Below are 24,005 nucleotides of genomic sequence, written 5' to 3' on the forward strand. Positions count from 1 at the left end.
TCATGTTTGTGTCGGTTTCTTTCTTTGCTTTGTCTTTTGTTGATTTCGAAAATGAATTCAAAACATTCAATGAGACGCTACAAAGTTTGCAAGAATCAAAGGTGTTCTTTCGGTTCTAATCATTAATGTATAACCATTAACTTTCCAAATGCATTTCAAATTTGCACGGCGTATGCAAAAATATGCATGACGGAATTGCCCTCTTCTTTTGACACCAAAATGCACAAGTACGGCGATCATTTGACTTTGCCAACGCAATTCAATTTGAAATGTCTCTAAATATTTGGCGGCGTAATATATTAGGCAAATTTTGGTCTTTACCAAAACGGGCAATGCCCTGACCAACCATCCGCACGAGTCTCTATAAGATTTATATGTCTTCAGATAATTAATTTTGGGTGTCGGCTCGAACGATTCAAGCGAAAAACCTTTCAAATTGCATGATAAGCTTTAGATATATATTATATAGATAGAAATGGCCTTACGAATACTAATTTGATTTTGCATTTAATGGATTCAGTCTGTTCAGTCTTTGTTTAGCTATACCAAAAGGAATATAATCAAATTCTTTGGAATATACATATGTATCATTCATTTATAGTAAGAATGAGTCGTCAAAATGTAAAAGAAAGCGTTTTTTAATCCCAACGACCTTTTAGGTCTCCAATTCTCTTCTCTTAGCAAGGTTACAGATTTTCTCCCTTAACCTCCAAGTAATATAGATCAGCATCACCCAAGCCAGTCCATCTCGTAGCTCATACCTAGATAGTTCTCTTTCTCAACCATAAAAGTTAGAAAATGTTCACTTTTTATCGTAGATGGCTAGTAAATGGCATTATGTATTTGGTCAAAACAGTTTGAAATAGTTCTTAAACTTGGTTTTTGGTATACCAAAGTCGTGGCGAGAAGTTACAGACTTAATTCATCATGAGCACGAGGGAAATATCCAAAGGAAAGTTTCCCATTCCAGAGTCCTAGATTGACCAGATGACTTTAAACTCAGAATTCATTGCCATTAATTTTTTGGTTTCTAACTTTAATCCTAGAAATTCTTTTACCAACCTTTTGAAGTTGTTTTTTTAACTAAAATATGTTGCAACATTGATTGTTGGTAAATATTCTTAGTCAAACTGTTGGAGTCTGGTTTAAGCCAACTTCAAAATGTATAGATTTGGTTTATTTTCATATTTTCAGATGATTATTTCGTAATGTGTGGGTAATCATAAGGCCACTGAGTTACTTACTGCACTAGAGTATTAGATTGCTCATCAAGCGCTGATCACGGGTCTTTAATTAACTAGCTAAGGCAAAGAATTAAGGTGGCCAAGAGACCCCTCGTTTGTGTTTACGGCTAGGGTTTGACTTTGAGTGTGTGTGTGAGAGTGTGTGTGCTGAATCGTCACTAATTAAACGACATTTGGTCACATAAAGCTCACTGAGCTGCGTCTAGGCCTAGGCCCAGCTTAGTTACGATCTTAATGAGTTATGACTATGATGGGGACTATAAGTTATTACCTCGTTTTTTTTTCTCTCTCTCTCTTTTTGGTCATTGCACAAATATTGATATTGGCAAAGCACTTGACCTTCTTACGCACAAATTGTGCGAGGCGATAAGTGGACAAGCCTACGCACAGTTTACTATATTCCAACAGAAACAATACAAAAACGAAGACACAAAAAAAACCAACAATGCTTAATGGTGGAGGCATGACGATGAATTGCTTCGCTTGTGCACTTCATCAGCTGCCTCCCAAGATGGGAGCTGGGAGTCAGGAATTCCCCTTAATACTCGTAATAATGAAGCGCAAGTGAACCTTTTCAAGGTTCTGATTTCAGATTCTATGCAACGGCGTACGTGCCAAACAACATGTAGACAAGAGCCTGCCTGAGAAAATCGATTAAAAAGACAATTACTAGCCTAGGTGCCGAGACGATTCTTCCTGGCATCTGCTCCTGCCGGGCTGCAACTGTACTGTAGGAATCGAGAGATCGCGCACATGCAACTTTGGTCACGTAGACCAAAGTTAAGCGCAAAATGAAACCAGTTAACTGACTTAGTAGCTCATATTATTAGTATGCAGTTTTCTTCTGCCTACATGATGATGACGGGAAACTAAAACTTTTTGGCGCATCTTTTCATCATCGTTTGCATTCAAGACACATTTCGTCATACAGCAAAGAGGGAAACTCGAAATTTAACTATAAAGGTTAAAAGGTTTGTTCAGTGTGGGATAAGTAGATGCATTTCTAGTGTATTTCAAGTTGCCCAATTCGTTCGAGTTGTTAAACTCGTGGGTGTGCGAACTAAGTATTCAAATATCTGCTTTACTGTGAAATTGCTTTCAAAATCAAAATTCATAAAACATTCAAAGATGCTCAAACAAAAAGTGATGACAAATACATATACCCTTACACCTGTCAAGCACATCAATCATAGAGATTGAGTGTTTCCATTGTCAGGATAGTCGACAGTGTATCCATAGTAATGAAACTAAAGTGACTTTCAGTTTGCCCCTCAAGATGGAAGCTGGGAATCTTCCCAATGACTCTCAAACTTTGTAGGTTTTGAGTCATATTTAGTTGACATTTTCTGTATTTACACTTTCTAATATTCTTCTAGCTGGATAATAATCGACTTGTGTGTATTCAGGGAAAGATTAGTAGCATTTGAAGCCAAATTTTCTTAAAGTTATGATCTCTTACTAATATTAATAAAGGTAGCAATCATTATTTGCCTTTAGTCTGACTTATCCCATCATTTGGACGTCTTAACAACAGATGTATTTATCAGAGCAGTCCTCAGTAGACCAGGTCTCTCAGTGGGCCAGTCATTTAAGGATTCATCTTCAAATCCCAGGCTATAGGCTTTGTAGGGTTGATAGCTCCAATCTCAGTTTACCGCCTCTCAAAGTCCATCAAAGATTTTAAGGCCTCTTATTCTTTGCTTTCCATACTCAATTCAATTCTATATGAAAATATTAAAACATACAAAAAATTGCACAAAATATTCATGTAATATTTATTTTGCTTATTGTTTTTTTTTATTTTTGTTTTTAATTTTATTTTGTTCTTTGTGATTTAAATCTAAATATCGTACCATGGTAGACTGCTAAATACCTAAACCTAGACAAATGAATATATGAATTTTTGTGGTTGTGTCTGTCTGTGTATTGTGTGTGAGTGTGTGGTTGTGTGGGTGTTTGTGTGTGTGTGTGTGTGTTTATGTGTGTAGAAATAATATATATATTATTAACGACTATGCCCCGCCCTCGCGCTCTGTGTGCCATATAAGCAAAAGTGTAAGTTACAGATACAGATACAGATACAAAAACGTTCGCAGTTACGGATGCTTAGATATGTCGTACAGCCAGACGCATTAAATAAGAGTTAATATGTTATGATTAAACATAGAATTATGCTGTTCACATGCATAGTTACGAATTATTCTCCCGCTTTCTGAGACCCCCGATAAGTTTAAGTAAATCGACATTATATCCAGGGGGGCATCCGCCTAAATGGCAATTTTCTTGGTCTTCTTCTGCCGCTCGCTCTCATTCTCGTTCTCATCCAGTTTGGCGCTCTCTGTGCTGCTTGACTCGGCATCGTATTCCATCTCGGGATCCGGAACTTCGGCATAATGAAGATGACCCACCATTTGGGCGGCCACAGCACTGGCGCCATCCGCTCCAGCTGCTCTCGCCGATGCATGAGAACCATCGCCATATTTCTCGAGAGTGCGACGAACTAGCTCCTTGGATGGCTGCTTCATATTCCATGCCCAGCCCAGTTTGTTGAAGGCATCCAGCACCATGGTGGTAAAGTTGACATGATAGTTGCCCAATTCTGCTGCCTTGTAGTCCCAGGGGAAGACATGATGATAGTTGTGCCAGCCCTCGCCCATGGCCAAAATCGAAACATAAATGTTTTCGCTGGGCATGATGCGTCTGCAAGAGTTAGGATCACAATAAAAACTTCCAATGATTCCTTTTTTTTTTTTGTGTTTGGGATCTACTCACTTGTCATAGGGACGCGATCCCCACAAATGGGCTGCACTATTCACCGACCAGGTAAAGTTCAAACTGCTGACATAACGGAACAGGCATTGCTGGGCAAAGGCCAAACCCCACTCTTCGCCAAAGAAATAGACTGGAATCAGGGTGGGCAAGACAAAGCAAAATGCCATTTTCAAGGGTATAAAGTACTTCTGGTGGAATTGCACCACCGGATCGGCCAATATATCATCCATATCAATTTGACGGCCACGTCGCAGGACTTCCGGATGTTTCAGCATCATCAGCCAACCCACATGGGAGAAGAAGAAGCCACGATTGGCATTGTGGGGATCGGCATTGGTCTCCGAATACTTATGATGCACCCGATGATCACGTACCCAATCATATAGAGTGTTCTACAATAAAATCAAATTACAATTCCAATTACTTAAGGTTAATAAAAGATTCATGCTCTTAACACTTCATAGAAACGACAAAAAAAAACAGAAACAAGTCACACAACGTCACACTTTAACTTGTGCTTAATCGCTGCTGCCATTAAATATGATAAATGTATCTGACAGATGCATAAAGTGCCGACTATACTTCTATGTATGTATCTATTGTCTGCTCAGTTGAAAATTGTCAGTGGTTTTTTTGTTCGTATTGTTGCTTCAACCAAAGCATTAAGTTGTTATATTTAATGATGCAATTAATGTTAATTGCATTTACAACCCAACAACCAACATCAGCAAACGAAAACAAAAAAAGATGTGTAAAAAGACCTAAAACATACAGTTTAAATCTGCAAGTTACATTAATGAAAACGACGACAATCTTTACCTGGCCAGCCACACAGTACGAGAGCATCAGAATGATTCGGAGAGGTAAATTGGCCTTATAGCTGCGATGTGTCCAAAAACGATGGGCCCCGGCTGTGACCCCAAAGCCAGCTATTCCGCCAACAAAGAAGGCTACAAAAGACAAGATAGACATAAATAAATGTTTAGCTATAAAAAGCAACAACAACAAAAAAATATCGTGCTAATTAGATATGACAAATAATGAACAAAATATTGATGAAGATTTGTTAGAAAAACACAAATTACATATTACGGAAATTGAGCTATTCGAGCTATAATGTTAATTTTATCAATATACAAATTGAATATCATATGGCCACAGAAAGAGAGAGAGAGAGAGAGGGAGATGGAACCGGAAAAAAAGCCCAAAATAAGTCTTCTTGGCATTTCTTTCCTAGCAATCACATAATTCCTAATGATTGTAATCGTTTAATTGATTCTCAGTCATTCGTGAAGATGAATTTTAATGATGGGAGGATTTACGTTAGGTTTTCGATCGATTGTCACCATTAAATGCAATTACCAACAATCGCTTTGGGTTTTCCGCACTCGATCTACTAATGACAACAAAAACATCAGCAAAAGCCATTTCCATCTCAGCTACAATGGATCTTTAGTTTCACAATCGATGGCGACTAATGAAAAGTTAACGATTTCTTAGACGGGATTTAGTGCCTACCTGTCTGACTATTTGTCTCTATGTCCGTCAAGGTGTTAAAACACAACATCAATCGATTGAATGAAAGATTAACCTTCAACCACACACACACACACACACACACCACACGAGAAATCTATAAAAATTTGAAGTTGGGATTGCTTCAGAAACCAGTTTCGGTCGCAAGTTTCTTTTAAAGTTTGACTCAATTGTACTTTAGTTCCAGGTCTCTCTGATATTGATAAGATGCATCAACGAATCATTCGATTAATTGAATATTGATAGCAAAAGAAGGAAAATTAAATCATTAGCAATTCAAATATAGAGATGGTTTCTTCAGGTCAAGTTCAGTTCAGTAGAAAATAAATGCATAGCAAAATTTATATGTATAGTATGTATATAGATTAAGTATGTACTTGGAATAATATTAGAATAAATGACATGCAATTTGTGTGTGTGTGTGTGTGTGTGACAGACGAAGGTTGATTTGTTGCCTTAATTTTGATATTTCATCAAAATTGCATTACATTCCATTTCTCAAATAAATAGCACAGGAAACTATAAGTATTTAGCTTCTAGGTCTCTTGAAAAATCAGGTTTTTTCTTGAAAAGAAAAAAAAATCCCCCTTCTTTGGATGACTATGCTGATATTAAGTTGAACAAACTATGGATGAATAAATCACACATAAGTCCCCTACCTCCCTTATATAAATTGTTTGGTTTTTGAGGTTTGTTTTTATGATTGTATTTCAAGCTTCATTAGCGCCGAACGCAAAGACTTATGTAACTTTACCCCTCACGAAAACTTCTTCGCTGCGATTTAATCAACATGTTTAAACTCTTTTTCGATGTTTAACACAAAACTAAATGACGATAATTTGCGATGCCTGGGCATCAGAAAAAAAAAAGGAAGAAAAAACCAGGCACGTACAGCCAGTAATTTGCCAAAATATTTACGAGCTCGACGCCCCATAAAAGGGCGGCCGATCGGTCAAGTCTCTCTGGGATCTACATAGACGACAGAGACAGACTGACAGCAGCAGGAATGCATCCCAGGATCCTTCACAAAAAACTGACTTACACAATGAGCAATAAATATTAAAATTTATAGCATTTTACAGGAGGAAATTGGAATGAGAAACTCAGACTCGCAGAGAGGGGGGAAAAACCATTCGTCTCAATGTCAACGACGGCGATGTTCCATATGAAATTGTCTTGCATGAGGTATGGCCATAAATCGTCTGGAGCAAAATGAGATATATATTTTGTGTTGTGTTTTTTTTTTTTGTCGGATGTAGACAACAAGTACGCATTACTTGTACTTGGTTTCAGTTTTTCTGTTACTGCTTTTGCAAATAATAATGTGTATTCCATTTATTTGTAGCTTAAGTAAGTAAAGTAACCTTCATGGCTTTGTAATTTAGCCTCAAGTCGAAAAGCTCCAATTTTTCAGTTTTGTTTAAATGTGTCAACTGAATTTTGTGTTGTTGTTGTTGTTGTTCGGTTTCATATCTTTTACATACGTTTCGTTTTCATATTTTTGTGTCAGTTGAAATTATTTATGCTGAAATTGCATTGACAAACAGATTTCGATGCCCGAATAAGCCAAAAAGTACGAAATGAAGAAAGCAAAGCAAAAGTGAAAATAAGAAAGAAAAGAAAAGTAAAGACAATGCAAGATATTTCAACATTGAGTAAACAAAACCAAGTGTTTTTTTCTTCTTTTTTGATATGGAAAAAGGGCATGTTAAGTAGCGATTAATTAAATGTCAATAACAAGGGGCAACAACAAGATGTTGTAACATCTACGACTGCCACCAGTTGCAGGGCGTTGAAAATGCCAAGAGGTTTACCACGCTAAATTGCAAATAATTGCCGTAGGTGTGCCCCAAAATGTAGGCGAATAAAGCAACCAAAAGAAAAGATGAAATCAACATAATCATCATCATCATCATCATCATTATCGACATCATCCAGCATCGGCTATTTCCGACACATCTCTGTCTTTCTGTGGGTTTCTTTGTCCGAAATTTCTCAATCTAATATACATGTCATATTAGAGAGTGTGGGGTCCCCTCTCCAAGGTCTTATATAATGGACAGTTGAAGACTCTTTTGGGCTTATGACGACTCATACTTACAAAAAATTGTTGAGGGCACATTGAGCCGTTCCAAAGGATATAAGAGCAATGTAACAATTGCCACAATATGTAACAACGATATTTGAATGACTTTGTCCCATTTGAGGGGTGCATCGAATTGATAGCCCAACACTTTGTCGCCCTTGAATGTGCGTATGTAGTCATCCAAGTTGATTTTGTCTTTTGGCACATGGGCAACCAGATCCTTGGGCATCTCGAATTTCTCCAATTTTGTTGTTGTCGACGACGTTGTTGCTGACGTTGTTGGTTTTGTTTGCAAAGAGCTGGAGAGCTTAGTCGATGAGAGTTTCGAACGTGTGACTGGTGACTCAGGTGATGAGTCCTCGCCGCGACGATTTTGCGCCTCGCTGTTGGCCATTTTGGCGCGACGCGTTAACGATGATGTGGGACTTCCCTCGCCGGTGCTGGGCATCGGTGTTGTGGTGCACACACGCTCCGTGGTGGACAGGTGGCCCATTTTTCGGTTTTTTCTTTTCTTTTGGATTCACACACTAAATTCACAGCAGAAAACAACTGGCCAGGCGGAAACCGAGTTTCGTAACTGGCACTCCGAACTTTCTTCACAGATTTACAACACAAAATAATTTTAATTGCCGTTGAAGTACTTTGGTGACTAGACGGAGGAGACTCCGCTTGATGGCTTCACTTTTCTTTTGGTCTGTCGGTCGCAATTGGACTTTTTGTTTCACTCTCTTCTTTTATTTTGTGTGTGTTTTTCTTCAACACTCTCGACACTTCAGAGTCGACAACAACGCGGAGCCCTTTGAAGCTTTGGTTTTGATGTTGGTGTTGGAATTGCAATTTCCGCGCTGCTGTGTCTAACGAACTCAACGCGGCGACGTTCCGTAGACAAATGATCGTAGCCAAAAGTAAAAATTCGTACCTGCCGTTTGCTGCAGAGACAGACAATCTGACTGACTGACTGACTGGCTGACTAACTGACTGAATGACGACGAAGCCGAGAAGCGGCAGCGGCAGCGGTGGCGGTGGCGGTGGAGAAGCGAAGCACACACAAAGGTAAAGAAAAGACCAAAAAGAAGGCCAAGATTATGCCACAGCAACAGCAGCAGCAGCAGCTACAGCACGCATACACATACACACACACACATACACCTGAGCGCACAACGAGCACCTGTAATAGTTTCGGCAACGAGCACCTGAGCTTCGGCTTAAACTTCGGCAGAACCTCACTATGGATAAGGTACTCGCAATGGCAGGCAGCAGCAGCGGCGGCGTCCGCGGCTCTACCCATCACAATTTTACGCTTGAATATCTTTTACAGGTGTATCAGGTGAAGCAGCATCTCAATATTATTGAGAAAGAGGCTTTGGCCAAAAGAAAAACTTATTACAAGTAATCACAGAGCCAAAGGTCATACGTCACAGTAAACCACAAAAGACTGACTCAAATTATTTCACTTCCATCAAAACATGATCTATTATATATGTATAAATTATATTTGAAAATCTCCAAAATTTTGTCTATGCAAAATGTAAAACAAATTTGTTTATACTTATGTCCATTATATTTGTTGTTGCCGAAATACTTGTATTGCATTATTTAACCATGCCTTTTGACTTTTATGGTAAGTACTTTAATTTTAATGCCGTTTTTGAAACCTATTTCACTTTTGATATTTGAATTTCTTAAGCATTAAAGGAAAGTTTATTTCAAAAATCTTCCAATGTTAAAATAATATGTTTAATTTTTAAAATTGACTAAATACTTTATAAAATCAATACAAATTATTATCTAAGTTTTTATTCTGAAATTAAAACTGAAAAATTTAATCAAAAAATTGGTCATATCGGCCTAGTAATGAGTTCTTTAAGTAAAGCAGTAAATATACATAAGTAATTCTTTAGCCTTCTAAAGTAGTAAAATTACTAGATCATTTAAAGGCTTAGCCAAGTGTGAGCAGGAAGGAAGACCTTAAATATTATTGAGTTTTTTTCAGAAATTTATTTAAATTTCTTAAATTTTTTGTTTTTGAATAATTCTTTTTAAAGATGAAGGTTTTTCTAAGAACTCAACTCAAAATGTATTTAAAAATTGGCAGATCTCAACTAGTTTTCTTAATTTGTCTTAACAATATCTAGTTAATAACTCAACAGAAAGTAGTTGATATCTTGAAGCTGCATCTAATTGTATGCCAGGTATCAATTAGTCGATATTTTGATTGAAAATATAATATTAATATTTTCCAATTTTGTTGTGTTAGCCTTTCCTTGAGTTGCGTTCGCTATTTGCTGTTACGTTTTTGTACATTAAAATAGAAATACATCACCTTAAATTGAAACCATTTAAAAATGGCTTTCAAAGGGAAGCTGCAGTTGCCAAGAGCAAAAAAGAAATAATGCCAAACGGGTATGCTAATAGAGAGTAAAAGAAGAAGAATAACTGTGTCACCGTTAGATTCTAAGAATTGTCATTGTAAAAGCATTTTGATATGCTAAAATTTTCAAGATGATGGCCAAAATCTGGTTTGGCTTGGACCAAGATAACGATTTCTATTTGGCAACAGGAGGAGGAGAAAGGGAGAGTGAATGTGGAGAGCCCTGCGAAGAAAAGTTCGAGGGCTTTTTTGCTCAATATTCTGTTGGATCACATTTAAATGTGTATATTTGCATACTAAATAAATTAATCTCTCCTTTTGCTTATATACTTAAAATAGGGTTTGCACACTTTTTGTTGTTGTGTGTTTATAACTCTCTCGTTCTCTCTCTGTCATCGTTGGCTTCGTTTTCTTGTTGACCAAAGTCAAAAACCGTTCGATGATCATGAAGTTCAACCACAGAGCGGCAGGCAGAAAGACGGACGGACAGGCAGTTGCTTTCTCTTTACATAACACCACAGAGACAAAACCAAAAAAAAGACCGAAACTTAAGGCAAAACTTAATTAAAAAGCTACAAACCTAAAAATATATAAAAACTAACTCAAAATCATACTTAAATGAAGCTCGGCTCTCTCATCACTCTTTCTCCATTTCTCAATATATCTCAGTGTCTCTCTTTTTCCGAAAGTAAGAAAAAACCAAAAAACACTAACCACCCATCTGGATTAATTTAGTATATAGTTGGGTCTTGGACAATGCAATTAAATGTCACGCGACGGAAAAGCCTTTGAAGTGTTATGGCTTTTAGCTGCGACAATTTTGTTTAGCCAATTATGCAAACAATCATAACGACTTGACAGAAAACATGGCCAAAACAAACAAAGGCAAAATACCCTTCCCATATTTGGCCAATAGCTTTTGTATAATTGCGCAGCTTCCAATTGTTGATCAACAACGTTTCTTTTTTTTGTTTTTTTAGCAATGTCAGCGTTTTTTATGAGATGAAAAATTCTTGGCAAAAGTCCCCCAAAAAAAAGCCATAAACAAAAGCCAAACGAAACTGGCAAATGATTTCCCTCTTTTTGCCGGACAATCAAATGCCATTCATACAAATCATATGAAAAAACAATTTGTTGGGCGATTAGTTGGCAATGCTGCGAGTATTTACCTTCCTTCTAGCCATCGTTCAGGTGTGGAGAGCCACATCCGATCTCTGGCGGAATTACAAGCTCGCACATTTTGCATTAGGCAGACTGACTGGGCCTAAGACACTTCATCTCACACATTTGTATGTATGTACACCTTCAAGACCTTCAGATGTCTATCTCTCGTATGGTTTATGAAAAATAAATTAACATAACAAAAAGCTAAACGTAGAACGCGACTGCAATTTGCAACAAAAACTCAACTTAAATGTAGCGTGAAATGTAAATACATGTATGTGTGTACGTTTGTGTTTTTTACTTTTGTGGCTGCCACAAACAAAAGGTATAAGGCAAACGGCAAAAGGCAAAACTTGGGCTTTTAGTCTAGCAAATTCATTAGTAATCACTTCACTTCATAGTCATTAGGAATTGGTACAAGTGCCGAAACTGGCCCCCAGATGGCAGACACACTAGACAGCCAGACAGACAAATCGCAGTGGCAAAAGGTAAATAACTACAACTTATAAATGTACCTATGTATCTATGAGTCAGTTTGTGTGAATCTAACAAATATATGTACAAATATACATATATACAAAAGTACCCTTAACCGGTTTATGTTATTTTCTCAATCTACTACTAGATTCATGTTGTTGCTAGAGAAATAGAAATATCTCTATTGCATAATGTCATTCAAAATCTAGTTGAGAGACTACTAGACTATTCCAGAATGGAATAGAATGGGAAAGACTTTGAAAGTCTTTCGAATCTTCATAATATATAAATTAATTTGCAGGTAATCTCTCTAATCGTATATAGCCAGTTTGATTAATCAAATGACTTAATATCATTTTGTTTATACTCTGACAACAAATTCATTTAAACAGATTGCGTAGTTTAATACTTGTAAACTATTTACAAATGTTTTAAAGCGGTTTAAAGTCTATCTTAATATCAACATATGTATTGGCTGTGTAATCAAAAGCAATATCTTAGATATTAACTTGAAATATTGTCATTCTTGACAGACATAAGTACGATGGGCAAAAGTTATGTATATATTTTCTTTTTAGCTTGAAGAAGTTGAGAGTTTGCATTGGTTGAATTAAAGTTTTAAGTGCCTTCAGCATGATTAGGCGCAAGTCAAGCCTACACTTTGATCCAAAGTGTTTAATTGGTCAATATTTGCATGCTGTCTTTTGGCCGGAGTTAGGCAGGAGCCTAGAATGAATTTCGATTGGCCTGAGGCATCTGTTTTGCCAGCCAGCCAGGCTTCTGTTCAGGTCCCCCCAAATTGTGGGTCAATATTGACTTATCAATCAAGTGCCTGAGGGGCACTATGTACACATTGCGTATTAGTGATAATTTTATTGAGTGCGACACATTAAACTTGGCTAACCTAAAACCGTGGAGCGGTCTATTGGATTGGGAGTTTATTTTTTGTTTTTGAGGACAACCAAATGAAAAGATTGCGAAATTCATTGGCATGTATAAACAACATCTTTGCCATAGCGGGAATCGAGATAGAGAGAGAGAGAGAGAGAAAGAGTTGAAGCATGGCCAATATATACATATATACATTTATTTACTCTTTGTCTGTGTCTGTGTTTGTGTGTGACTTGTTGCCCTTTTAGCATTGACAAAGTTCGAAAACGCACAGACAAATATATATGTACATATATTTGGAATATATAATTATGTTGATAGTGATTTCATAGCTTGTTTGTTTTCTCGTATTCGTTGTTGTTCTCCTCTTTTGTCACACACACACATCCACAATAAATGAGGGTCCGCCCTACGCATTTTGTGCATTTTGGTGGCCCAACTACACAAAACGAGCCTCAACTCCAACGTCCAAAAAAGGTGACGTAGTCGAAACTCTACCTTTATTTGCTAAACTCTTAAAACCGAAAGGAAAACCTCTTTTTTTTCTGAGCTTGACCAATAATTAGGTTCAGTTGGCGTTTGTTAATTTATTTTTACGACTTTCAGCGGTGTTTCACGCATAATTTGAAGCCCCAATCGCTGTATGTGGCAATCTTTACATAAACTTTTCGCGATTTAAGAAATGATTGGCTGGCAATGCATTCTTCTCGAGCTGCACCTGTTCCTTAATACATTCGACAATCGGTCTGCCCGTCTCCACGGCATTGGTTAGGCCCATTCTAACGGCCACCGAGCTAACGGTACGCAAGTCCTTGGCCCAATCCAGAGCAGCAAACACTCTTATGACAGCGGCACCCAAACCCGATCCATAATCACCAAACTCTCCGCTCTGATAGTCCTGCGGCAGGAGATAATGGTATTGAGGCCAATAGCTCTTGGTTATGAAGAATATGCTATTCGAATCGGTTGGCTTGAAGTCCTTGTATATGCTCCAGACAAAGTGCGAGGTATGCACGAGATTGCCCACATTGTGGACGATGAGAGTGCGCAACCAAAATCCAACCAACATGGACGAGGATAGTGAATCGCCAAAGTATTGAAAGGGTGTATTAATCGAAAGCAATACATTGAGCACTGTGTAGAGCAGGACATAGTAACTAAAGGAGTCGAAGGATCAGAAGAAGTAACTATGGATGTGGTATGTGAGGTCCGCCTACCGCTTTTGGAACATGACTATGGCATCGTTCTCCAGATCTGTCATATCCACCTCTTGCAACAGCTGCTCCTGCTCACTGGAATACTTGAAGAGACCACTCCTCACTTGGGCAAAGAGGAATCCTTGCTTGCTGAAGAACGGATCCGCATCTTGTTGAAATTTTTGATGGTGTAAACGATGTGCCTGGACGACACTGTAGATGGAGCCCTGAACAACAACAAGAAAAATACCATTCATTGGGTTCATGTCTCGACTAAAAGCTCACTAACTGAAAGCTCCCCTCACCTGACCAGCCGTTGTCTGGCAGAGCATTAGAAACAAACGCAACGGTGCAGATGCTGTGAAAGTACGATGGGCCCATAATCTATGTACGCCCACTGTCACGCCCAATATGCCAAGCAATGCCAAAAGAGTTGCTGCGGGTGGAAAAGTACAGAGTGTGAGGATCAGTTCAAAGGGCAACTACAATCGATTGGCTCATGGCGATTTCATATACAGCAGCTGCGACTACTTGACTTTAAGTGAACTCACTGAATAATATGGTAGACCACAGGGCACTGGTTAGGAGAATGTAAGCCCCACCGATAGCAAGAATATTCATATGTATATAGAATAGAACCAACGGCCAAATGGCATCACGTTTCTTATAGTCATCCGCTGGCAAGGACGCTGAGTCCTTCACCTCGGTACGGGTTTCAGTCTTTGTGTCCATAAGTATTAAAGGAAACGTCCGTTTCTTATGCAATTCAAGAAGGTACTAAACGTTACCAGGCATTTTAGAATCACAAAAGCTTCGTTCAGTAGCCTCGTGCATATGCATAAGGCAGCAACTTACAATTCCAAAATTAATTCAATTTTGTTACATACAAAGTTTGTTTTCGGTTGTTTTTTTTTTCGTGAATACTTATGTACAGACGCAATACATAATAGTTTATTGCTCTCAGGTAAGTAACAAATAGAAGCAACATAGGCGAACGCATAAATGAAGAGTGATGGATATTGGTACAGATATGCAGGAGGTATGAGAGGTGGTTATGTGGGGCGAGGCGGGATATTGGGGGGGTGCCAAAAATACAACTTAATACTACATTTAGTCAAAACAAATTTGTGGGCCATGCGCTCCACTCAGTTTTGCATTTTGGCCAGCTCGGCTATATCTTCACGTGGCAAATCCCTATCGCCAAAGCCCCAAACCTGATCCTTGTGTGCATAATCATCACTAAGGAAACGTGTCCCATCGCCGCATTTAGCTGCACGTCGTTTAATCATATCGGGAGACACAACTTTACCTAGCATCGAAAAAGACGAAAGATCAGAGATTAAATAGTTGATTGAGTTAAAGAGATTAAAACTTACGTCCACTGGCCAAGCCCAAACGGGCGCACAAGTCAATGAAACCTGTGGTCACATTCAGGGTATATGAACCAAACTCTCCAGTCTTGTAATCCCAGGGGAATACATGATGATAGTTATGCCAACCTTCGCCCATGGCCAGAAGGGAGACAATGGGAGCCTCTCTTGACATAATATTCCTAAATAAAACAAAGAGCGTTAATTAGACTTGTAGGTGAATTGGGTAATTCGTTAAGACTTACTTATCGTATGGCCTTTTGCCATACATATGGGCCACACTATTCACAAAGAAGGCCACATTTAGAGTCCAAGTAAATCGCATGTTAAAATTAATCCAAAATGACATCCAGAGATCCTCTTGCCAGAAATACCAAGGTACAAGAACGGGAATAATTATCGAACAGAGAGCAAAGAGGGGTACATTATATTTCCGTTGGAACATGACCACCGGATCGGCCTCCAAATCGGACATATCAATGACATCACGCTTGGCAGCCACCTTCGGATGCGGAGTGAGGAATAGCCAGCCCACATGGGCAAAAAAGAATCCACGTTTCGCATTATGCGGATCGGCATCTGTCTCCGAGAATTTGTGATGTATTCTATGATCTAATGCCCACGTGTAGGCATCGCGCTATAAATGGATAAATGAATGATCCAAAAAAAAAAGAGTGTGAGTAAGCATGGAAAGGGAAAACTTATGAACTATTTTAAAACCTACCTGTCCCGATATAGAGAAAGCAAAGGCCAACAGTATGCGTAGAGCCAACGATGCATTGTACGACTTGTGAGACCATAGACGATGGGCTCCCGCCGTGATGCCAATGCCCGAGACCCAAATGGTCACCACCACTGAAAATAAATAACAAAATAACAGTTGAATGGCATTGTATTTATGTTTGTATGTACTTATACATAGCTTCTCTGGCTGATGACTTGTTGCTGCTGCTTGATTTACTCTATGCATGACATAATACTAGATTCTATATATATGTACATCCATACATGAAAAACAAATATAGGTGGCATTTTCTGGTAGTTTAATGCGTCACCTAGTAGTTCATTGTCCAATATGTGTATCTCTCTGACAATCTCTTCTTTCGATCATTATTCGAAATTTAACGCAAGCAATTGGAACATTCGTTAAACTTAATTGATGCCCAGTCAAAGTTCATATTGGCCATTATGGCCATTATTCTAATTCGAATTCTAGTCTATACTATGAAAACTCTCTTTCTCCCTCTCTTTCCATTATTAGATATCAAAATATGACACATTTTCTAGACTTTGATTCTGGACTTTATAGGGGAGACTCCGCTGATATGGATGAATGGCAAGGTAAACAGAATGAAAAGATCTTTTCAATAGATCCATTTAACAATTGGTTAAATTTTATGAAAGAAAACTCAACAAATGTCAGTTTAGTATTATAAAAGATCTTAGAGTTTCTTATGATCTTAGAAGGAGGCTTTCAATGTTAGTGGAAGACTTCACTAGAAGAAGATGTATAAAGAACTAGAAAAGAATGAAATAAAAGAAGAAGTTTTTAAACTCGATTTCCATTTATAGAAACTCAAATGGATCTTAAATAAAATTTGCTCTAAAAGTAATAAATAAGTCTTCTATCGGCAGTTTATAATTCTCCGTAAATAAAAATCTTAGGAAATCGTAAACAAATACTTCTGAGTAATGCATTTTTTTGCTGATAAGATTTTGATGTCATTACTAGTTGTGCAAATATGGAATACATTTTTATTAATCTAAGTATATTATACCTACAATTTAGGATGACTACGTGCCTTTGCATTTAGTCGACAATTTCTATCTAGATGGAAATAGTAATGTGAAATAACTTATCAATATACTTTTATCAATATTTTTGGTTTAGTAAATTGTTTTTTTTTTCATTCTCTTGACCAACTTTATTGCATTTAGCCAGTTGCTAGTTGACAATCGCTAACATATAGTCCACATATTGTTTTAACTAATTACGAGAGACAACTGTGACGCGACATTGAGGCGAGAACCTGCCGCCGCCATATGATAATTACAATGGGCCAATAAGGCACGTACATACTTACCCCATAGGAATGTGTAGAGTTTTGCATAGAATAGCAGGTAGGCTCCATAGAGGGCACCGCTGTGTAGAAACGTCTGAGCAATTAGATCAGGCCATCTGATCTGTGGCTTGAACTCCTCCTCTTCCTCCGCATTCACTGTGGCCTCTTGTTGCTTTGTGTCTAGCTTTGCGTTGTTCTCCTTGTAGACAGCATTCTCCTCCTTATAGCCTAAATTATCATCATCTTTGGTGTGTTGTTCTGTAGCTTCTGTGGTGGCTTGATCCAGTTTGGAATGGCGAGCTCTGTGTTTTAGGTCTCCATTTGTTCTGGAGCTGCAGCCCTCTCCCAGGCTGCATGGACCACCGTTTGTGGCCGTGACCTCAGGGGCATTAGTTCCCCCCTTGCCATTTGTCGTCTGGCCAGGGATGGGTGAGGAAAGGCACATCGTGTTTTCTTTGCTGGTCTAACTGCAATCCAGAAGAGGGGAAGAGAAATTCGAAACGATTATGAATCAGCAGCAGCATTAACCAGTTGCTAATTAAACTATAAGACCATCATAATGGGAACTATAAACATATTATGTACTTTTTGATCATTGAATATGTAAAATTGGTGTGAAATCTGATGAGGCCCTCTCACGTGAACTTCATGCCAGACACTCGAATACAGTTTACACTTTTGATTAACAGAACTGTGAATTGTGGCATAGAGTACCCACTTATTTATGCTTTAACGTTTTCTGGGCAATATCTGTTCGGCAGTCTTATCTTTGAAATAAAACCAAAATGGTGGCCTCTCCGGCTAAGCTTATCGCAGTATGAAGTACTTGGGTTGTAATCATAAAACTGTTAGTTGGAACCCTAGTTAATAAGCTGGTTTATCTGGGCCCCCCTTCTTTTGGACTGAAAAAAAATACACTTTTATAGCTTTTAGAAATATCAGAATTGCACATCTATAAATAGGGTAACAGAATGTTTTGTAATCTGTTTGGAATCTGCACTAGAACTAAAACTGGCAACTAAAATAAAAATCCCCCCTTTTTAATTGCACTACGAGTATTTTCAGTCGTATTGACAATTTCTTATCGTTGAATGAAAGAAAATCATAATGGAAAAAAACATAAAACAATTTGTTTTGGCATTTCAAATTGTGGTCCAATCGTAATGATAAGAGTTCTGTTTTGCACACCTGGCACACATTTGGTGACACGCCACAGCCGTGTCTGGGCCTAGCTGATGGCTACCTATAGGCTAACTTCATTCAGCAAAAATATTATATATATATATTGACTACTACTGATAAGCAATCAGTAATATTTGATTGTTTTGGAAAGGCTTAACCCCGCAGTAATGATTCACTATGCAGGTAAAACGGCCAGGTGTTCAAAGATGAGTGACTAATGGCAAGGTTCGTCGAAGAAGGGTTCATCATATGCCTTATGTAAGCAATTGATGGCAAAGTAGGCCCCTTAAAAAATGCCAGATAAGATAAGTCAAAGTAAAGACAAGACAACGAATTCGCATATGTTTGTGAGATACAAACTATTTAAAATGGTGTCCGCCAAAGGAACAGGAACGATGTTTGCCCATGCTCATCATTTGCATATCGATAAAATACTTTGGTCTGCTCCCCGTGGCGAGAGCAAAACACGCCCCGTTTTACATGAGTTTTGACTTTTAATTAGGAAAATTGTAACCACGCACACAGACTAATGATAAGGGCCAAAAGGAATGACAGAGTAATGGTACGAATGACTTTCTGACGAACGCTGTCATAAGAATTGATCAACATTTTCATTTGGCCAAAGCACGCGACTCGATTGATTCACCAGAGCAAACGAGAGAGAAATATGTTAGAGAGAAGGAGAGAGACTCATACAAAAAAAAAAAAAAAAAAGGGTGGGCAAAGTCTACGGACAAACATGCATAAATTAATTTCAATATGGAAAAATATATTTTGTTTTCTTTTCTGCCTAAAAGTCAAGTGGGCCACATTATGATGAATTATATTGTCCAAGGGACTAACTTTTGAGGACTGTGAAAACTTGAAATTCTCGAGTACCCTAGTTGTTTGATTTATAGACGGATTAACTTTGCTTCGAGACATTTTTTATTTGAAACTTATAAAAAGTATCTCTTTCTTTAGTTAATACATTTGAAAAGGTTAACAGCCAAAAAGTTGAACAAAATTATGAAAATTCCAAGATCTTTGGGAAACGTTGATTGAGAATGAGTCTCTCAAAGGAATCTTTGGGAATGTTTTGATCAACATATTCGTTTTACCAAATCCCTTAGGGTTTAAACCAAATCGCAAGAACTTTGCTTATTCGTTGAAAAAAGATAGGGTATTCTGAAATTCGTAGTTGTTTTAAGCATCAAAATCTATTATTGTTATTCTCAACAGGCTGGCAACATATTGTAGATTGTCGAAATGGAAATATAAAACAATTCATTACGCTTAATAATAAATAATAATAAACAATAAGAGCAACGCAAGCATTTTATTGGCATTCGTTAAGTTCTCATCTTCTCTCTCTCTCTCTCTCTCGCTCTTTCTCCGTGTTGCTGTGGGCGATAAAATTGACCGCCCATTGATATATGTTTAGATTTTCTTATAGTTTTTATAATTTGTTTTTTGTTTTGTAGTTTTTCTTTTGAATTTTGATTGAGTTTTAAACTTGGCTAATTGCCTGATAGTAAGCACGTTTCCTTTTCCATAGCATAAATGTTGGAAATTTTCCATTGAACGCATTCAAATGTGTGAATTTAATGCTCGATTAAAGTAAACTAAATGCTGATATTAAGGTGTGTAAATGTTGGCCAACGATAATCACAATAGATTAAAGTCCATTATAGAGTCTACTTAAACTACTAACACATTCTATTGTTTAATAGGTAACTAGGGCAACCTGCTCTGTGTCTCAATTAGAGAACTTTAATTACTTGGCCGCTATGTGAAACTTTTCTATAACCATTTAAAACAAAATTAGAAGACTAGAGACTAACACTAAGTAAATTCTCATTAAAATTCTAATAGTTTCCCATTCAATTAGGTCTTAAATATTCTTTTCAAGCTAATATCTGTATTTGTTTTCTTAGGGTATTAAACAAGAGTATTCATTCTGATGAATATGTTTTGGAATTGTAGCACTTTTGGAATATGTTTTTATTGTATGTAATTTCAGGTCAACGCGTGTAATGGCAATCAGTTAACAAAGGATTACACTTGCCGACAGGTTTTAAGGAACTGAACTAATAACTGTTAAGAAGGATTATGATATCATGCATATAATTAGAATATCATAAACCTTTAGACTTGTATAACTTGTTTTTTTTACAACTATCCATTAAATTGGTAATATTTATTTAAATATTGAGCTGGTTTTTGTTTTCTTGAACTTGGGAATCTTCGTATATCTATACGATTGAATATTTTTCCAAATTTTGACATCCAAGACTCAAGCCAGAAAAAAGAAACGTTTTCTGTTCTCAAAATCCAACATATTTTGTTGATCTGTGTAATATATGCAAGTCCTCGATGAAAAATTAACTTTTTCATTGAGTTTTGTTTGTGGTTAGCAAGTAGGGAAAAACCCTTAACTATGTGTGTGTGTGTGTGTGTGAATATGTCACCCTAATTTGACGCTTGGTAATGACAGAAATGGGCAAACAATTTGGGTTGGAATTCGCATGTGAAAGCATTCCCTACAATTTGCTGCACAATTATTTTCCCAATGGCATATCTACTTATATGTATATATATATATATATATATATATAAAATATATGTTTGTAGGTATTATATGTTTTTCTAGCTGCTTCAATGAATTCTCAAACTGTTTTGCTGACGTCAGAATAAATGTGTTAGGCGCGCGTTTTCTCAAAAAAAAATATCTCACACATTTCGCGAGATGACAAAATACTATAATCTTGTAGTTTTTACACTAAAACTTTCGATTTTTGATTTATGTTTATATATTTATGGTTTTTTAAATACAAATAATTATTTGAACGCACTTTGGTTGGAAACGATGTTTGTTTGTTTTCATAAGTTTTTGGATTCGTCGCGTTGATTTTTTTTAGTTCCAGTTATTTAGTTTGTGTTGACCAGGCGAACGAACTCAAATGACTAACAACGCCCGCCACAGCCGGTCGACATTTACATCCAAAGAGTTCTAGCTTTCTGGCGTTGGCGTTAGTTCTGGAGAGGGCAACGATGGCGACGACGACGGCGGCGGCGGCGACTGCGATGCGACGTTGTCGATTGCGAAGCGTTCGGTGCGGAGCGGAGTGGAGCGAGCGGTTGCCTATTCAATTTTTATTTCACTTTTATATGTTGGTTGGTTACGTTCGCCGCTCTATGGCTATTATCTACCATTTTGTTAAGGTTCCCCCCTCTCCCCTTTCTACCTTTACCTCAGTCATTTCTTTCCACATGTTTGTTTACCATTTTCTGTTGTGCTCACACATTCCGTAAACAGAACACAAACAACAACTACAACAACAACTTGTATTGTCTAGTTCAAAGTCAATGCTTATGCTACGAACCAAAGTTTCCGCTCTGAGAAATCGAAAAACTAACCAACCATGATGTCGACCAGAATTAAGTCGACCCCAAAGATACTTCTTAATGGAAGAATAAAAAGTTGAAAGATCTAAAACACACTCTACAGAAAGACATCTGTTTGAAAATAAAACGAACATGCCTTAAATATCCTTAAAAATTAATTTGAAAACTCTTAAATTTACATAAGTCCCACTTTTTAAAGCATACTTTTTGGGGTTCAGCCAAGCAAACAATTCTGAGGGTACATATATATATCCCTTACCAGTTGTAGGGTATCACAAATACGAGTAGGTGTCTGCGTTGGCGGCGCTGCCAACGTCAGCAGCGCCAGCAACAGTCGATGTCTGTAAACCCGAAGTCAAAGCCGGCAATTTTGTCATCGTGAGATCCCAAACCGCTCGTAAATATCGGCCAAGTTCCCTTATGTCTATGACTGGCACTCATTAACCCACTTTTTGTTCAGAGAGTAGCGTGATTCCCTCTTTCTCGCTCTCTCTCTCTCTTTATTTGTTTGTTGCTCATTCCCCAATACTAGTCCCCCTAGACCACCATTAGATACTGCTCCATCGGTCCACACGCAGTATCATTATCATCGTTTGCTCTTTTATCTCTCTTCTCTCTACATTTTTCTGTCTGGTTATTTTTTACCTTACGATTGCTGGGCGAGATTATGGATATTGTCGATATGGCAGATACATACAAAAATATGATATTTTCATTTGCTCTAAACGGAAACCGAATGTTGACATTAATCGCCGCAAACAAAAAATTCTTTTCACTGTTGATAACAAACCACAACAAAAAAAATATACATTTGTTTAAAGTAAATATACAACTTGAGGTTTTCGATGACAAATTACGGAAACTTTTGTCTGCCGCATGTGAATTTTCGCCTTATTTTCTAAAGACTTTTTCATTTTTGGAGAATATTTTGAATTTCTGATGAATGAGCAGAAAAGATTTGAGGCTGATTTTGAGGCAGCAACAGAAAAATTTGATGATGCAATAGCAATTTTAGTGATAAATATAGAAAATATACGAGCAGCACTTAACAAGAGAGCGCTCTTTGGCCATATAAATGTATGCGATCATCACAACGAGTGACTTTTCTTATCAGGCAAACTTCTTTTTTGGGAAATCAGTCTGCTTGACTTGGTCTAAATCCAAACTGCCAATGACTGCACTCGCCGCAGACAGTAAGCATTTCGTAGTCATACAGAAGCCGAATATTTGTGGCTACAACCCCAAGGCACCGGCAATATGCCGTCTGATAAGCCAACTCTGATAAGCCAGTCATAACAAAATTGAACCTTTTATCTCGAACATGACGAAATTACGCACACACAGAGAGAACTTGGGTGTTATATAATGATAAGTCAACGTTTACTTAAACAATAGACACTTTGAAGGTATTAAACCATTTTTGACTGCGACCCATGCAACAAATGGCCACTACGTGACTTTGGTAACTGAAGACACACTGAGTAGCTAAAAGGAGGGAGGGAAGAGCTTCCATCTCCATCCACATTTAGACCTTAATTAAATTACGATAATTACAAAATTTACTTAACTTAACTGGAAATACTTTGAGCAACAGTTTAAAAGTATACAGTGGGACTTACCGTAAAAAAAACCCTTGTTGCAGACAGGAACGTAATATTTATAAAAAAATTTTCTCTATCGATTCTCTTCCCGAAGATCTACGGGCAGCCAAATTAAGCGGATCAAGACTTCAAATATGCATGCTGAATGTCACTCTCGGTTTTCGTATTGCAGACTATATTCACGTCTTTGTCGGTTTAATTCAACAACATCTATATACACATATACCTATATATATATATATATATATATATATAATTAATTATATATATATGTATATATAAGTCTGACTAACTACCACTGAAATTTTTATACTACTAATACATTTTGAAGTAAGAATCAAAAGTCTACGGATAAAATATTGTTAAAGTTTTTCCGTTGGTTACTTTAAAAATGACTCATACCATAGACGATAGTGACGCCAATATATAGTTAAATCCATACTTTCGAGCAACATGTGATGACATAATTTGTCATAAGGACAGCCAACTAGACAACCACCCACCCACCCGTCACCCCCTCCTCAGCCCACTGTCAAATGCTGTGGCAACAGTTTGTAGGGATAATAACTATGAGAACGTCATAAACATTTACATACAAAGTGGCTGCCAGAATCAAGAATTGTGTGTTTTAAAGAATTTACATTTTGTTTTATATGAAATAACTT

At 37.5% G+C, this 24,005-nt stretch overlaps 3 protein-coding genes across 6 annotated transcripts; all 3 read right to left on the reverse strand.

The window, feature by feature from the left end:
* Positions 1-2,995: 2,995 nt before the first annotated feature.
* On the reverse strand, positions 2,996-8,530 carry LOC137581778 (acyl-CoA Delta-9 desaturase). Of its 2 annotated transcripts, none has more exons than XM_068296061.1 (4): positions 7,654-8,530; positions 4,836-4,966; positions 4,017-4,408; positions 2,996-3,944 (listed from the first exon to the last, which is right to left on the reverse strand). In XM_068296061.1, exons 1-4 carry the CDS (start codon positions 8,129-8,131, stop codon positions 3,512-3,514), a joined length of 1,434 nt encoding a protein of 477 aa, XP_068152162.1. In that variant the 5' UTR covers positions 8,132-8,530; the 3' UTR covers positions 2,996-3,511. The 2 variants fall into 2 exon arrangements, with proteins under 2 accessions (XP_068152162.1, XP_068152163.1); XM_068296062.1 differs by lacking the exon at positions 7,654-8,530 and adding an exon at positions 5,535-5,598.
* Positions 8,531-13,108: 4,578 nt separating this feature from the next.
* On the reverse strand, positions 13,109-14,509 carry LOC137582420 (acyl-CoA Delta-9 desaturase). Its single transcript, XM_068296953.1, has 4 exons — positions 14,289-14,509; positions 14,043-14,173; positions 13,759-13,964; positions 13,109-13,698 (listed from the first exon to the last, which is right to left on the reverse strand). Exons 1-4 carry the CDS (start codon positions 14,467-14,469, stop codon positions 13,197-13,199), a joined length of 1,020 nt encoding a protein of 339 aa, XP_068153054.1. The 5' UTR covers positions 14,470-14,509; the 3' UTR covers positions 13,109-13,196.
* Positions 14,510-14,628: 119 nt separating this feature from the next.
* LOC137582419 (acyl-CoA Delta-9 desaturase) lies at positions 14,629-23,522 on the reverse strand. Of its 3 annotated transcripts, none has more exons than XM_068296951.1 (6): positions 23,359-23,522; positions 17,192-17,637; positions 15,832-15,962; positions 15,353-15,744; positions 15,114-15,289; positions 14,629-15,046 (listed from the first exon to the last, which is right to left on the reverse strand). In XM_068296951.1, the coding sequence occupies exons 2-6, from the start codon at positions 17,613-17,615 to the stop codon at positions 14,883-14,885; spliced, it is 1,287 nt and encodes a 428-aa protein (XP_068153052.1). In that variant the 5' UTR covers positions 17,616-17,637; positions 23,359-23,522; the 3' UTR covers positions 14,629-14,882. The 3 variants fall into 3 exon arrangements, with proteins under 3 accessions (XP_068153052.1, XP_068153051.1, XP_068153053.1); XM_068296950.1 differs by lacking the exon at positions 23,359-23,522 and adding an exon at positions 21,187-21,346; XM_068296952.1 differs by lacking the exon at positions 23,359-23,522 and adding an exon at positions 17,756-17,874.
* Between the last annotated feature and the right edge of the window lie 483 nt (positions 23,523-24,005).

Source organism: Drosophila tropicalis, unplaced genomic scaffold (assembly GCF_018151085.1).
Source record: "Drosophila tropicalis isolate 14030-0801.00 unplaced genomic scaffold, ASM1815108v1 contig_859, whole genome shotgun sequence".
Classification (NCBI taxonomy): domain Eukaryota; kingdom Metazoa; phylum Arthropoda; class Insecta; order Diptera; family Drosophilidae; genus Drosophila; species Drosophila tropicalis.